This window comes from Hirundo rustica, chromosome 24, assembly GCF_015227805.2.
Source record: "Hirundo rustica isolate bHirRus1 chromosome 24, bHirRus1.pri.v3, whole genome shotgun sequence".
Classification (NCBI taxonomy): Eukaryota; Metazoa; Chordata; class Aves; order Passeriformes; family Hirundinidae; genus Hirundo; species Hirundo rustica.
The window spans coordinates 3,611,071-3,626,973 of NC_053473.1; the positions used below are offsets into that span (position 1 = coordinate 3,611,071).

The 15,903-nt window shown below is 61.1% G+C and overlaps 1 protein-coding gene across 1 annotated transcript in view; it reads left to right on the forward strand.

Moving 5' to 3' along the window:
• Positions 1-15,903, forward strand: part of GRM4 (glutamate metabotropic receptor 4) — a 34,737-nt gene that overhangs the window by 320 nt on the left and 18,514 nt on the right. The window contains exons 2-3 of the mRNA XM_040085765.1: positions 5,770-6,546; positions 12,228-12,444. Coding sequence (XP_039941699.1) covers positions 6,028-6,546; positions 12,228-12,444 — 736 coding nt within the window. The 5' untranslated portion in view covers positions 5,770-6,027. The remainder of the gene's footprint in view (positions 1-5,769; positions 6,547-12,227; positions 12,445-15,903) is intronic.

Below are 15,903 nucleotides of genomic sequence, written 5' to 3' on the forward strand. Positions count from 1 at the left end.
GCGGAGCGCTGCCCCCTCCCCGCCCCGCTCTCCCCTCCGCGAGGGGCGCGGAGGGCACCCCTGGCCCCGCTCCCCAACCTGCCACCTTTGTCCCCAGAGGCGGCCGCTGCCTGGCCACGGCTCCGGGAGGGGAGCTGGGGGTCTCGTCCGGACGGAGGGGGCTGGCAGGGGTTGGGGCAGGAGGCGGCGGACGGGGGCGGGTGGCCGTGACCGTGGCCGAGCCGCCGGCGGGGGCTGCCCTCGCCTCGCCGCAGCGGGCAGCGCCCGCAGAGCCGCCGCAGGGCAGGGCAGGGGGGACAGAGAGCGGCGAAGGGCTGAAGGCGCTTTCCCTGCCAGCTCGGAGGGGCCGTGGGGGGTACGACCCTTCCCTGGCGCCGCAGCGACCCCTCGGAGGCGCCCCTGGGCCGGGCAGAGCCCCGCTCCGGCGCGGAGTCGGTTTCCCCTCCCGAGCGTTCTCCCGCTCCTTGGCGCTCTCCGGGCGAGCGGATCTGAGGCGTCGGGAACCGCTGGGGAAGTTGGCAGCCGTGAGAAAGAAAAAAAACCAAAACGGAGAACTCTCCCACTGCCTGCCCGGGTGCAGCCCCGCCAGCCCTCCTCCTCCTCCTCCTCCTCCCCTCGGTGTGATGAGTTTGCCGTGCTCTGCCAGCCGGGTGATTTTCCGTGGGCTGCTCCGGCGCTGGGGGATGCCCGCTGCCTTCGGCGGCGGCTGCGACGGAGAGGCTGCGGGTGAGTCACCGCCTTTGCCATCGCCATCGCGCCGCAGGTGACCCGTGCCCCGGGGCCCGGCGGGGGTGGCACCGGGCAGGGCTGGCGGTCACCGCAGGAACCCAGCGGCAGTGGCCCTGCGCCCCGGGCAGGGCTCGGGGAGGGATGGAAGGATGAAGGATGAAGGGAAGGAGCAGAGCTGATCTGTTGAATGCAGCGAGGAGCTCGGGAAAAGCGCCACGAGAAGTGCCAAAAGGAAAAGCTCCTTTGCTTCCCTGCCTTTGCGCCCCGTAAGCGGCGTTTATCCGCGCAGGGCAGCGGGGGATGCGCTGCGGGATGCGCTGGGCGGGGGGACAGCTGGGACAAGACCCTTTTCCCGGTGACCTGCCACCTCTGCGCCGGGAGCCTCGGTCCGATGGGATGTGCACCTGATTTTGGCCAGCCTGGCCGAGCTGGAGGGGCAGCCCGGGTGAGGGTGGTGCCTCTCTGTGATGGCAGAGGGTCTCCGTGGGCAGGGGGTGCTCCCAGGACGGGGGGCTACAGGCAAAGCCCTTTTGGGAATGGCATCAGGCACAGGGTTAGGGGTGCTGAGCTACACCCCGGGGTGTCAGAGCAGCGTCAAGGGGATTTTCCTGCGGGAATCCAAGCTCGAGCGGAGCCACGGCCTGGCCCCACATCCCAGGGGCCAGCATCGCCCTGCGGAGGAGCCTAACGGCTCCCCGAAAAAGAGCATCACGTGCTTCAACTTTGGCATCAGGCAGGAGGAGGGTGGATTTGTCAGCTCAGCCACCCCCTTCCAGCTCTTCCCAGAAAGGCAACGGCTTGAAGAAGTGGCAGGTCCTAATTATAACATACGTGAACCCGCGCCCGCCGCCCGCCCCGGCTTCGCGCCCGCGGCGGGCGCCGGCTCTTCCTGCCGGGCGCTGCCTCTCACCGAGGGTTTTCCTCCCTGCGGTTCCCTGGATGGATGGGGGTCTCTGGAGTGACCTCCGGGGGGGTGTGGGCAGGGGCTGGCAATGCCAGACCGCAGTGTCGGGGCGTAGGTGTGATGGGGACCGTGGACGCCGCGCGCCGCCGCGGGCGCTGCCGGGCACCGGCGGTCAGGCCGCGCTCTCGCTCGGAGCCAGCGCCGTCCCAAATTGCGGATGGCGATAAAAAATTAATTGCGGGATTCTGCTGCACGTGGCAGGAGCGGGGACGAGCGGCGGCTCCGTCCCTCCCTTCGGGCAGCTCCCGCCGGAGCTCCGCGCTGGCTGCTGGCGGAGACCTCGCGCCGCCTGCCCGCAAGGTGAGCTGCTCCTCTCCCTCCGCTTGCTCCGGGGCTGGATCCTGCTGGCATTCCCCCCCTGCCGCGCCATCCCATCCTTCAAAGTGAGGGATTAGCCCTGACCCGCTTGGCAGCGGGAGGGAGGCAGAAGGAGAGGGCTTGCTGCGTTTAGGGACGTATATAAATATGGTGTGACAAATATTCCCTGGATCTCGTCTGCGCCCTACGGGAGCACTTTAGTTCGGACTTCAGCATCCTTCAGGAGGTGCTCCGGGGCACTGAGGTGGGTGGTTGCACCCAGCTTTTCCTCACCGTGGGGCTCTGAGCCAGGCGCTGGCAGCACCTGGCTGCAGAGAGGACGAGTTGGCGCCTTGGTGATGGGCTCGGGCTTGCGCAAGCGTCGTGATATCGGCTCATGGATAGATCGAGGGGTTGTGGGGCAGGGGCTGCACCTTGGAGCTCACTGCGGGGTTCGGATGGCACAATCCAGGGTCTCCGCTCTCCTCTGCCTGCTGAGCCATGGCCTTGCTTCTCCGAGCGAACGCCGGGGTACTGGACCTGAATACTTAAGGTTTTGCCTGTCAGGAGAGAACTTAACCTGGCATCCCCTCCTTCTGTCCACGTCTCAATTCTGCTCTACTTCATGGAGCTTTTGCAATTAAAAAGACCAGGAGCCAGGCGAAGTACCCTGTAGCTGCTTGCAAGCGGGAAGAGTGAGTGTTCACTAATTGGGATATTGTGCTGCCTGGTGGCTGGCCCTGCTTGCTGGAGGAAGAGCAGGTGGGGAAAGAAATAGCCTTGATTTTCAAAAAGATGCTGTGGAGCTGGTAGGAGCCAGTGCGGCTTAAGCTGGCACAACCCTCCGGGTGCCAGGGCCGGGCTGGAGTCGCTGGTGCTGGTGGAGCTGGCAGCTGGGGACGAGCAGGTGAGTGCTGGGTGCTCCTGGCTGATTACTGCGGCATCTCCTGGGCTGTGTAACCAGCTCAGCCTCTGCCGGGTTTAATGAGCCCCAGAAAATGCTCTGGCTTTGAACTGGGAGATGACGGATCCTGCTGCAGGCAGGGCTCTGGGGAGCGGGGTCTGCTCGGAGAGGGCTCTGCCCGGGGTGTGTGCCACCACAGTCCAGCCCGGGCTGTGGGAAGGAGCCACAGAGGTGACGCCTGGGGTGGCCGGTGGCTCTTCTGGGCACTGGAGAGGGTTTTAGAACAGAAGATCTCTGGGGTGTGGGGGAATTTTAATCAGAGTTCGGTTTCATGGCATCACAGAATGGTTCTGGTCGGAAGGGACCTTAACGCTCATCCAGTTCCAGCCCCTGCCATGGGCAGGGACGCTTCTCACTAGACCAGGTCGCCCCAAGACGGGCTCGCCTGCCCAGCTGAGCCCTCTCCCGTTCCTTCCAGGGCCCTCGGTGGCCGGCGATGCCGGTGGCCCGATGGCCACCACTAGAGGGGAGCAGGATGCCACCGTGCTGCCCGGCCCCACGGCCGGGGTGCCGGGACCCGCCGGGCTCAGCCTGTCCTGGGGCAGCAGCACCCAGCACCGGCTCCCTCCGCCCTGGCACTGCTCAGCCCACGCTGGCTCGGGATGACCCACACCAGGGCTCTGGAGATGTGGCTTTGGTTGGTATCTGTGCCACTTGCCAGATCCGGATCGGGCTGCGGCATCGCCGGGATGAGGGCAATGGGAGGGCTCCGTCCTCCGACGCCGTGCTGGTGGAAGTAGGAGAAAGCAGAACTGCTCTTTCCTGCGGGGCTGGGGTAAGCACCACGCTGAGTGATGATCCCACGCCCGTGGTGCCCCTGTGGAGCGGGGCAGGTGGGTGGCTGTGGCCCCTCGCTGCCCGGAGCGTGTGGGTGAGGCTGTTCCCTGCTCCACGCACACCTGCTGCAGGCAGGTGTCTCCTTCCAGATGTGCACCTCCCTCCAGATGTGCCCCTGGTGGAGCAGCTGCTTTGGGGAGGCTCAGGCGTGCTGGAACCGAGGTCTGGGCTGTGTGGAAGCAGTGGCTTGTGCGTGGCTGAGGGGTGGCTGGGGGCAAGTGGAGGGGACAGGGGTGCTCATCTGTCACCCCTCCCTGGGCCGTTTGCAGCGGGGACTCGTCCGGTAACTCCGGCTCCGTGAGGGATCCGAACCAGCTCCCTCCTCCTCTCCCCATTATTTGCGCTTTCTTCTTGCCTGCCGTGATATTTTTACCTTCAGTTCGTTCAGATTACATGATCAAAGGAGCCACAAAGGGGAGAGAACAGAGAGGGAAAAGGCTTAAAAGAAGAAAGGGAAAGGCAGTGGGCTCTGGGGGCACTGCCAGCTCTGCGGGAGCTGCCGTGGGCTCTGAGGGTTTCCCTGGGAGCGGGTCCGTGGTGTGAGCATCCCACCTTTGATGGGCAGAGATGTTGCAGCTCCAGGGATGAGGGTGGGAGAGGTGACCTGCTTTCGGCTGGTGCGGGGCTGTGAAGGCGGCTGTGGTGTCTGAGCGTCCCTTCATCTCCCCGTCCTCCTCCTCCTCCTCCCCAGCACGGGCAGAGCCTGACCCGCTCCCAGGCCGTGCCAGGAGCCGCATTCCCCCGCTCCGTGCCCTCTGGTGATGTGTGGGGCAGAGGGGACAGGACCACGCAGAGGGCTGATCCCTGTCCCTGATCCCCATCCGAGCGGGGCTGAGCTCCCCGCGCCTCTCCCGGCGGGCTGGGGCAGGGGTTTTGCCGCAGCGTTCCCAACCTCCTGCCTTTGGAAGCACAGAGCTGGGCACCGGGTAATTCTGGTTCCTTAAAAGCCCCGGCTGTCAGAATCGCTTTGGAGATGGGCCTTCAAGCGGCTGCGGCGGGCGGGGAGGTGCATAATTTATGGAGGTGAGTTGAAGCCAGGGTCCTCCTGGCTGGGATGTCTGCGGAGCGGGGGCACCCTCGGGGCCGGTGAGGTTCTGTCCGGCAGCCCTGGGCTTGGGTGCCAGCTCTGGGCTTGAGCTGAGATTAATTTAAGCTGTTTCCTTGGTCTCACCGTCGCTGCCCGTCCTGCCTGGGGAATGCATTTGCCTGCTCAGCTCCGCGCTGCGTTCGGTGCCTGCATTAATCATGCGCTGCCCTCAGCATCCATCAGCGGCTGCTGGGAGACGGCGGGGATGGGCGTGAGGGGGAACCTGCCTCGGGGGGAAACTGAGGCAGGGGCTGCGCTGCCGGGGCGGGGGCAGCTCAGGTGCTGTTGATATCTGCTGCTGGAAGCTGTCGATAATGGATGCAGCCGCTGGTTCAGGAATCAGCGGCCTGAAGGGAGAGCGGCAGGAGCGCGGCGCTTTGCATTGTGACTCGGATGCGAACGCTGGGTTTGGCAGTGCCTGGCTCTAGCTGAGGATGCAAACCTCAGTTTGTGGGGCTCGAGACAAGTGGGCTTGTGGAAGGTGACTGAAAAACCCGTCGGGAGAAAGTAGGGCTGTTTTAGGATCGGCGGGGACAAGGGCTGGGGGTGTGTGTGGGGTTTGCCCCATGCTGAGTTCTGTCTTGGGACTTGTCCCACCCTCACAGTTCCCTTAAGAAGGGACAGGTTGGGACAGGGTCTCAGGGCCCCCTCAGAGCTGGTCACTGACTTGTCCTGCTCAGTGGCCCTGACCAGCCCCTCTGTCCAGATGCAATCTGGGCTAAGCCGAAACCCCTGCTGTGAATCAAACACCCACTGAATCCCAAACCTATTTTTTGCAATAACCCCCGGTGCTAATTTCCGCCAGCTCCTTGATGAAAGCCCGGAATGGCCGACGTCCTCTTCCTGCTCCTGCCTAATTTTCTCTCTCCCCTTTCCCCCTGTCCCTCCCAGGTCTCCGGAGGAAGGACCCGAAGCTTCGCGTGGGCTCGTGGCTCTGCTGCTGTCTCTCCTCCCTGGCGTAGCCATGCAGACCCTGGCACCCTCCTGCACCCCGACCTCCCTCTGCTCCCCCGGGGCCGGCAGCACCGTGGGGAGCCGCTGACGGTGCCGGAGCGGGATCCCTCCGGAGCCATGCCGCCCGCCCGGCCCGGCCCGGCCCCCTGACCGCCGCGTTCCCGGCCCGAGCTCTGCCCCAGCACGGCGTTGGCGATGAGCGGGGGTCGCTTTTGCATGGAGCGTTTGTCCTTCTGCCTCCTCCTGAGTGCCTGGAGCTGGGGGTGGGCGCCCGGGGGTGCTGCCAAGCCCAAAGGCCAGGGCTACCCGCACATGAACTCCATCCGCATCGACGGGGACATCACGCTCGGGGGGCTCTTCCCCGTGCACGGCCGGGGCGCCGAGGGCAAAGCCTGCGGGGAGCTGAAGAAGGAGAAGGGCATCCATCGCCTGGAGGCCATGCTCTTCGCCCTGGACCGCATCAACAACGACCCCGACCTGCTGCCCAACATCACGCTGGGCGCCCGCATCCTGGACACGTGCTCGCGGGACACGCACGCCCTGGAGCAGTCGCTGACCTTCGTGCAGGCCCTCATCGAGAAGGACAGCACCGAGGTGCGCTGCGTCAGCGGGGGGCCCCCCATCATCACCAAGCCGGAGCGCGTGGTCGGCGTCATCGGCGCCTCGGGCAGCTCCGTGTCCATCATGGTGGCCAACATCCTGCGGCTCTTCAAGGTAGGGCTTGGCCAGGCGAAGAGAAGCCCTCGGCAGAACCCCCCGCGGGCGCTCGGGCGGCGTTTCTCCGCGGGCGCCTCTTCCTCCACGGCCGGGGGGAGGCAGAGCCGGTGCTGTTAAAATGCTGCTCCTGCCTCCCCCAGCTCCCCGGGGATCCCCTCCTCCATCCCCCTCCACTCGGAGGGGAGGATTTTTGAGTGACGGCACTCGGAGCAGGAGGATTTTTGTCTCATCTCCCCCGGTTTTGCGGCGCCGCTGCTCCCGTCCCGTGGCGGGGGGCTGAGGGGGCGTTTGGTGCCGGTTCTGGGGGATGCTCCGTCAGGGGTGTGGGTTGTACCCCAAAATGTAAATCCCACCTGAGCCAGGTGGCCGCGATGGCCGATGGCAGGGGACAGCTGGGGCTGCTCTGCTCCTGCCTGGGGGACATCAGCCATGCTGGGGACGCTCGTCCTGTGCCACCAACCCCAGGGGTGCTCAGGCTGCGGAGGGATGAGTCGAGCTCTCCCTCCCGCTCCGTGCCAGCCTCAGGAATGCCGAGGAGTTGATAAATGCTTTTCCCCTTGCTGTACATTTATTTATCCACAACCACGTCCCTGAGCTGTAGAGTGTGTGAACAAGGGCTCCTCTGCAGAAATGAGGGAGAAATGTAAATATTCTGTACCTCCAGTGGCAATGGGGGCCCCATCCCATCTCAGCCTTCTCCCAGCACCCTGAAAGCCCTGTGTTCTGCAGGGCTGGTGCTGTTTCCCTCTCTCTTTTCCCTCTCCTCTTCCTCTGCCAGCCCAGCGTGCTGAGAGCCGGGTGCCCTCCTGGGAGGGCTGGAAGCTGTTAGCGAAGACGGAAAAACCAGATCGCTGATGGAGTTTGATTTTTCTGGGTCCCTATTTTTTTTTTTTTCCAAAAAAGAAAAGTGTTAATGTTCCAGGCGACGAGTGAGAAGGCTATTCAATAATTAAAATAATATAAATTAGAGGGAGTGGGAGGAACTTAAAAGCTATTTGCCAAGACAAAAAAGATTGAATACTAGCTCTGGAGAGGAGGAGGGAGGCTGGCAGTTGGGAAGGAGGCAGGAGAGTGACAGAATAGTCGGGGGCAACTAAAGTTTTTCTACGTCCTTTTTTTTTCCCCTCACTCTTCTCCAGTTTTGGTCCTTGGACAAAGAGCTGTGACCTGTGCAGAAGGATGTCACTGAGCTCAGGGGCAGCCCTGCTCCAGCTGAACAGCCAGGCACAGGTGCTGCAGCATCCTGAGCCCCAGGAACTTTAATCCAGAGCTGATCCCAGCCCAGTGGGGCAGGGAGAAATGCAAGTGGAGGATGGAGACCTCAAAACCCCTTGGGAGAGGAGAACAAGGAAAATCTCAGCCTTCCCTAGACGGCAGTGAATCCCAGTGTGGGGTTTTTGGTGCCCTCCTCAGCGGTCCCAGCACAGGGATGCCATTCCCATGGGACTGGGGTCTCGTCCCACCTGTCTGGGCACAGCCATTCCTGCAGCAGGCGGGGGCTGGGGGTTTGGGGGCTCTGGAGGCTCTTCCCCCTGCCACCACCCGAGTGCTGCTGCTGCTCTTTGTTATTCAAACACTGCTTTTATGGCAGGGACATGCTCAAAATGAGAATAAGGCGACTTCCATTTCACACCGCCGCTGACCTTTAAGCGTGGGTGACTCTGCTCCGAGGTTCAGCACAGCCCTGGCTGCCTCGGGCACAGGCAGCTGCCTCTGCCCATTCCCCGGGGCACGGCACTTGCTGGAGCTCTGCCCCCGCTTGGCCCCGTGTTGCTGTGTCACTCCTGTCCCCCTCGGTGCTGCCCCAGCATGGGAATGCTGGCGGAAAGAGCTGGGAGCTGGGACAGGGGGACGCTCCCTGCGGGATGTTCCAAGTGCCCTCTGTTGTCTGAAGTGCTCCAGCACATCTGGAAGGGCTCCAGCACATCTGGGAGGACCCCAGCACATCCAGCGAGCGGCATGGAATGAATTAGAGTGCACCAAGGCGAGGAGTCCCCACAAGTCCTGCAGAGCCCTGGCTGGGATGGGAGCTGAGCAGCCCCCCCAGTTCTCCCCCTTCTCTCCTTGTGACCACACTGCAGGGGGCTGTTCCTGTCTCAAAATGATGCTCTCCCTGCTGCGCTCCCCTTGTCCCATCCCTGCTCCCTCCTGTGCCCCTGTCCCTGCTCCATCCCCTGCACAGCCCCCAGCCCTCCCCGCTAGCCCGGCCTCGCTCCTCCCTGCCAGTCGCTCCTGCACTACATAAATAAATAACGGGTCCTTCGTTAGCTGCCGCCTCCTAATTAAAGCTGTACATCAGCGGAACAACTTGCAGATGCGGCATCCTCTGTCCAAGCCGGTTTTATCACTCCTCATCGCCCTGCCTGCAGAAAATCCTCTCCCCAAATCCACGCTCCCTGCGATAGCATCTCTCTGGCGTCACTGCCGGAGCGCTCTGGCACGTTCCAGCTCCTTCTCACGCCTTGCTGCTGCCTCTCCAGCCCCAGCTCTACCCTGAGCCACCACAGCCGTGCTGGCATCAAGGGAACCAGGCCCTCCTCCTGCAAACGGGATCCCCTAAATCCGCTTTAGGGTCCGAGGTGCGTTTTTCGTCCCCTCCCCGAAAGAGCTGCTGTCACGGCGGAGCCCAGGCGCTCAGCGTGGGGTGGGCAGCTGGAGGATGTGTTTGACACGTGCCAGGCACTTTGAGGCGAGCGTTTCCTCGGTGGCAGCGGGCGCAGCCGCTCTCTGCAGCGCCGGGCTGCGTGGCACAACATGAATAATTCACCTGAGCGCGGCGCTGCCCGCGCTGCAGCCGGGCGCTCAGCACCTGCGGGCCCACGGCGCTGCTCTGCCCGGGGCTGGCGGGCACAGAGCTGGGTCAGGCCCCGGTTCTGAGACTCCCTGGCAGTGCTGAGCCCCCCTGCTCGTGCCAGGGCACCCCGAGGCTGTGGGGGCAGCCGGGTTGAGCGGTTCGGGACACGCTTCCCCGCTCAGCGGGTGAATAACCTTCACCGAGAGGGAAGGTGGCAGCCGGCCGGGGGGACGCTCTGATTAATCACCCGCTGCTGCCACGTCTCTTCCTCGCTCTTCTCCGGGTTTATCAGAACAAATTGCAGCTGCCTGGCTCCCCTGGGCTGCCCCCAGCCGTGAGGGGACCCTGGGCATGGGGAGGAGGAGTAGGACAGCTGGTGGGATCAGGGATCAGGGACAGCATCCTCCTCCACCTGCTCTGCTTCCTGGAGTTTTATTTCTGCCTTTTCCCTCTCCAAGGAGATGCCTGGATCCTGGGCCTGACCCCGTGCCCAGGGAGGGGGCAGCAGGACGGGGCTGCAGCTCGTCCCAGCCCGACGCCGAGTTGGGAGCAGCCCCGCTCGGCCCCTCGCTGCTCCGGCCCCCGCGGTGCTTTACGCTCTCCCTAATTAAAAGCTGCCATCCAAATGGCTCGATGATGGAAATTCTAATTAAATCAATTCCATCTTGTCGGCCAACCAGGGGTTGGCATAAGATATGCATGAAATTAATAATTATGGGGAGGGAATTGGCCGCTCCTGGCCCTGTTTCTGGCATGGGGGGTTGGTGCAGGAGCCCCTGCTCCTGGGGTGCTCCTGACCAGCTCTGGCTTTGCAGTGGTTTTGGGGTTTTTCGTTGTTTTTTGGTTATTTTTTTGGTTCTTCCTCCCTGCCTACTCAGGCAGATGTTGTCATCAGCGGTTTGAGCCTGAGCTGGGATGTGCTGGGATGTGCTAGGAATTTGCCTAATTCTTCCCAATCTAGGGGGATTCTCCCACCCAGGGTGCTTCTGGGTGTTGTTTTTTGATTCAAAACAAGAGAATCCTGGGATTACCCCCTGCCCTGGGATCACTCCCCACCCTTGGTGGGACAAGGAATTCTTAGGGTGCAGGAGAGCTGATCCTACTAATTTCCTCACCACAGTGTTTGTCCCAGGCTGGAGCTGAGCCAGACGAGGGACCACCAAATTTGCCCAAATTTGCTGCTGAGAAATGTTTCCAGCTCCCTCTTCCCACTGCATCCTTCTTTCTAAGAACCTTGAATTCCCTGCCTGCATTTTGCTTTTATGTACCTAAAAGGACTTTTGTCTTTTATCTGAGAAAATAGCTGGTGCCAGGAGTTGGGCTATCAAAAAGGCAGAGGGGGGAAAAAGGCAGAAGAAATCTATGAAATGGTCATTTGGGAACTGGTATTTTATTTTCGCTTTCATCCAAGGCAGAGGAGCGAGAGGAAAAAAAACCCCTTTCCTTTTGTTTATTAAAATACAGTTTCCAGTCCATAGCCTGTGGATCAACAGGTATTTTCTGGGCTTTGTTTTCCAGTTGAGGCTGGAGCAGAATGGACAGGTCAGGGTTTAATCCCAGGCTGTTGGAACTTGGGTGGGATGGCGGCGGCATGGGGAACAGCTGGGAAGTCTCCATCAGAAGAGGTGAAACCAAAACACTTCTCAGGGGAAAAATCATTGGGAGAAAACCCTCTGGAAGGACAGGGGTGCATCCCTGCCCCCAAATCGCTGCCACCTGTGCCCTCGTGGGCACGCTGTGGGCACCGCTTCCATCCCGAGCCCGTGTCCATCCTGCAGGCTCGGCAGGGAAGAGGAGGGATTGTGCTGGGAGCAGCCCCCCTGCTCCCCCCGGGATGAGCGATTGCCAGGCGAGCTCCTCACCTGCTGAGCAGAATTTTAATGGAGTCTCATGCGCCGGCTCCAGGCAGAGATCCCCAACGAGCAGATCAGAGCCCCTCGGAACGGAGCACAAAGCAGATTGTCACGGGGAGTAATCCTATTTGTGCCTCGATAAGGATTCCTTCCTCTCCCTCTCCCACTCCTGCTCCATCTCTCCCTTTTTTTTCCCCATCTCCTGTTCCGCAGGCAGGTGGAAGGGTGGCTGCTCCTTTCCAGGGGCCTTTTAGCATTCAGGTGCAGTCGTGGGTTTGTAACACCGGAATCGCATTTAATAGAGAGAGGCAGGAGTGGGAGAGGGGAAATCACAGAGAAACAAAGGAGGAGCTGGGGAGATGCAGGACTGGAGGAGGACGGAGCGGGGCCAGGAGGGTCGGGACACCCAGCCCTGGTGCACACCTCGTCCCTGGGATGCAGCTCCCAGCCGGGCTCCCAGCGAGGTGGCTGGGGCTTATTACACCAACTCGGATTCCCACAGCTGGTGGGGAGAACCTGGGCTTGATAATTTAATAAGCCTTTTCCATCTTGAAGATAAATGAGGATGTGTGGTGCGTTTTGGAGATGGAGAGTGCCGTGTAAGTGTTAAACACCGCCCCATCCCACGGTGCTAAATCGTTCCAGTGTGCCGGGAGAGGTGCAGGAGCCCTGGTTAATTTAAGGGGCTTATTTAGGGCTGGGGGGGCCAGGATGGGCTGGATCCGTCCTTCCTGGGGAGGAAGCCAAAGGGAGACCCTGGCAGTGCTGGCCAGGGCAGAATTAAGTTTTTTTTCTTTGGTCTCTCCCACACTGTACACTCCCGAAACTCTTTTGGGATCCTGCTGAGTGTCCCTGAGCTGCAGGTGGTCCCCAGGCCCCCACGTCCCCTTGGAGCACCTGATGGTGGCACGTGCTCCACCTGCCCCATGCTCATCCTCAATTCCCGCCTCCCTCTGCCCCAGAGCAGGGCTGTGGGGTGGGGATCATCACCCCCTTGCCCTGATTGTGTGCCTTTCCCTCCTCCACCCCAGATCCCCCAGATCAGCTACGCCTCCACGGCGCCGGACCTGAGCGACAACAGCCGCTACGACTTCTTCTCCCGCGTGGTCCCCTCGGACACCTACCAGGCCCAGGCCATGGTGGACATTGTCAAAGCCCTCAAGTGGAATTACGTCTCCACCTTGGCCTCCGAGGGCAGCTACGGTGAGAGCGGGGTGGAGGCCTTCATCCAGAAGTCCAGGGAGGATGGTGAGTGGATCTCTCCCGGGATGGGAGCAGCTGAGACAGGAGGAGGAAGGGATGGGATGGAGGGATGTGTCTGGTTGGGCTCCTTGGGCTGAGCTGGGATGTGGGAGAGGCAATGGATGCTGTGGTTTGGGGGATGGCTCTGGGGCAGTGCCGGTTTTGGGGCTGCCCAAACAAGGATCCAAGTTTTCCAGCAAGGCTTGGGACCAGCAATCCTGGCAGGCTGCATTTGGGAAACATCTTGAGATCCCATTCCCCGCTCCCCAGCTCTGCTGAGTTGGTCTCCTCCCTCCCTTTGTGTCTGAGCCACGGCGCTGGGCGCCTTCCAGGAGACAAGACTTTTACAAACACTCCCAGCTTTTAACAAAAGTCAAGTTGGCACCACCACGAGCTGCACCCAATTTTAGTGAATTTTACTGGAATTATCCCCCAGGGCAGGTGCTTGAATTTGTCTGTGGGCTTTGGACAGGCGGGAAGTCCGTGCTCAGCAGAACTCTTTGGGAGGATTTGTCTGGAGGCAGAAAGCGTTTTGCTGACGGGAGCTCTGGGATGCTTAGGGGGGATTAGCGGCCTCGGGAGCAGCGCAGGAGCTCGTGAGGACCCGAACATCAACCCCGGGATGGGCGAGGAGCCCTGGGAATCGCTGCTGTGGGTGCTGCTCCCCCAAAGTCAGAGCTGCCCCGGGACCCCAGGGAGGGGCTGGCACAGCGCTGAGATCCTTCCTGGCTCTGGCATCACCTCAGCCCCCCAGCACGGGGTGGGGCGGGAGCTACAGGGTGTTTTCTGAGGCAGTTAAACCCCTGCAGGGCGCAGGCTGCTGCTTATTACGGGTTTAAGCGTGTCTGAATGGCACATTAGGTTCTGGCAGAGTCGGTGGGACACCGGCCGATCTGGAGCCACTCAAACTGCGTTATGGCCTTATAAATGGATAAAGGGAATAAAAACTTCGAGGTGACGAGCTCCTAATCAAAGCCCTATAAATAGGAGCAGCGTTAATCCCGTCTCTCGCGCGCGCGCCCTGGCTCCGCAGCCGGCTGTGCTTTTTAGTATGCAGAGAAACCCATCTGGGGATCCAACCTGGGAGCTGCTCTTCAGGATTTTTCACTCGAAAAGCGGAATATATTTTTCGCGGGGCTGTGGCTTCGCGAGGAGCAGCGCGTGGGGACGGACGTGTGGAGCCGCGGGTGCAAAGGGGCTGTGCTGGCTGTGGGTAACGGCGCCCGGCGGGTTTGGGGGACGCTCTGCTGCCCCACCCATGGGTGCAGCCCCCCGGGGGATCCGTGGGGCGGCCAAGGGGCCGATTGGAACCCACGCTCCTCCTCCACCGGCAAGGAGTGGTGGCTGCGGCTGGTGGTCCTGCCGCGGCATGAGCCCTTCTCCTTTGAGATACCTGTGGTTACCACGAGCTCCTCTAACCAGATGTTAACGATCCGACGGCGTAATTGCAGAGTGAAGGAGCGCTCGGGGAGCCAGAGCGGCCGCGTGTTAATCCGGGGCTGCGGCAGTCCTGTAATTTGGGTATCGGCGTAACCTGGCGATTATGTGCGTTAGTGATAATTTAGTTATCAAAAAAGCAGATTTCCGCGGTGCCTGCCGTGTGAGGCCAGCCCGTGTGGTGCCAGCGGTGATGCTGCGGCCCTGACACGCTGCAGGGAGGTGGAGATTTGTGGGAGTTTGTGGAGATTTGTGGGCTGTCTGTGCCAGCCCCAGCGCGGGGCCCTGGCTGGGCTCTGGGCTGCTCCCTGGAGCGTCTCCCTTGGGAGCGAGGGTGGGGTGTCAGACACACTGCTTTGCCCATGGAAGTAGGGCCACAGCTGCGAGTAATGGTGAGGCTGGACCAAAACCATGCATTTTCCTTTTTTCCTTTATTTATGTATTTAACCCCCTCAGCCGTGCCATCTGTGGTGGCAATGCCAGGCTGGAGGAGCAGCCAGGCTCTGCCCACTTCACCTCTCCGTCTTCCCTTGTGCAAAGGGCTCGGCTGGCACCAAACACCTTTACACCAGCGCAGATCCACTGGGAAGGGGTGAAGGATCTGTGCCCTCTGTGGGATATTCCTGGCTCTCAGCTGCTTTTCTCCAGCAGCCCAAAGGACCCTGAGATCTGTCGCTGCTTCCAGGGGCCTCCAGCCCGTCAGAGAGACGGACGGGGCTGTCAGCTGAGTGAGGATCTGGTCTGTGCCAGGGGCTGGCCGGCTGTTGGCCAAGTGGTGGAGATTCGCCGTGGGGGTGTTGATGCCTGGGGAACGGCCCTGCACAACCCCAGCCCCATCCCCAGCCGCCCAGGCTGGCTCTGCCCGGGGGGATCCTCACCCACCCGGCTCCGCTCTCCTCCCCACAGCGCTCTGCTTCATTTCTCATGCCAAGCCTGAGCCTTCCGAGTCGGGTTTTATTTCCATCAGGCAATAATGCTCATTGCTGTCGTTAGCAGCTCGCACTCAAGCTGTTTGCTTTCTGATGCATTATCAACTTGACCTTCAGTTTCAATTTTTAGCAGAGCCTCACGTTGAAGCTTCGCGGCGCAGCGGAAAATGGTTCTGCTTGAGGCAGAAAGCGACCTCTGACAGCGGTGCAGGGAGGAAACTCACCCTGGAGATGGGTTGTTCTTGCAGCTGGGGCTGGCCCTGGGCTACCATGGCAAACTGACCTGGCTGGCTGTTACATCTTCATTCATTTGTCTTTTTGTCTTTATCCATATTTGCAGTTGATGATGCTGTTGGCCCCTGGAGGTTGCTGGTGGTTGCACTGGTGGCTGGAGAGTCCTTATTCACTGCTGCTCTCTGGGTTTTAGCACTGCAGAGATGTTCAGTCTGCAAAAGATGCATTTTCTTCAGCCATTTTAAAGTGTTTTAAGTGCATTCTGCTCCCCAAAATCCATCCTGCTCCCCCAGAGCATCCCGCACCGGCAGCGGCTGTCAGCTGGATTTCCACAGCACACCAAGGACACGGCAGGGCCAGCGTCGAGGTGTCCCTGGTGTCCCCACCTCCAGCCCCTGTGTGCAGCATTTCCCCGTGTCCCTGACCTGTGGCATCATTTTGCTGTCGGACAGACCCACCCAGGACCCTCTGGCTCTGTGTTGTTGAGGTCTCTGCTGTCTCCAAGCTCTTGGAGGTGAGGCCTGGGATGTATGTTTGTGTGACAGAGCTGGTGTGTGCCACACCTTTGGCTCTGAATATTCCCAGCCCAACGCAGGGCTCCTCAGTCATGAACCTGGATCAGTTCTGCTGCCGTTTCTCCCTCCCCTCTGTTGTTTCATCCTTCACTAAGTTTTCCATATTTTTAGTTAAGAGCCTGATGTGTATTGGTGATGCGTTTGCTCATCCCCATGTGACATCGCTGGCTGTCTCTCTCTGGTTCCAGCCGGGTTCATTACTCGCGGTGGCTGCTGCACCGGGAGGTCGCCCCCAAAAAAGCCACTCCCAAATCTTGAGGCAGGAGGTTTGACCGCAGCGTTTCGGTCTC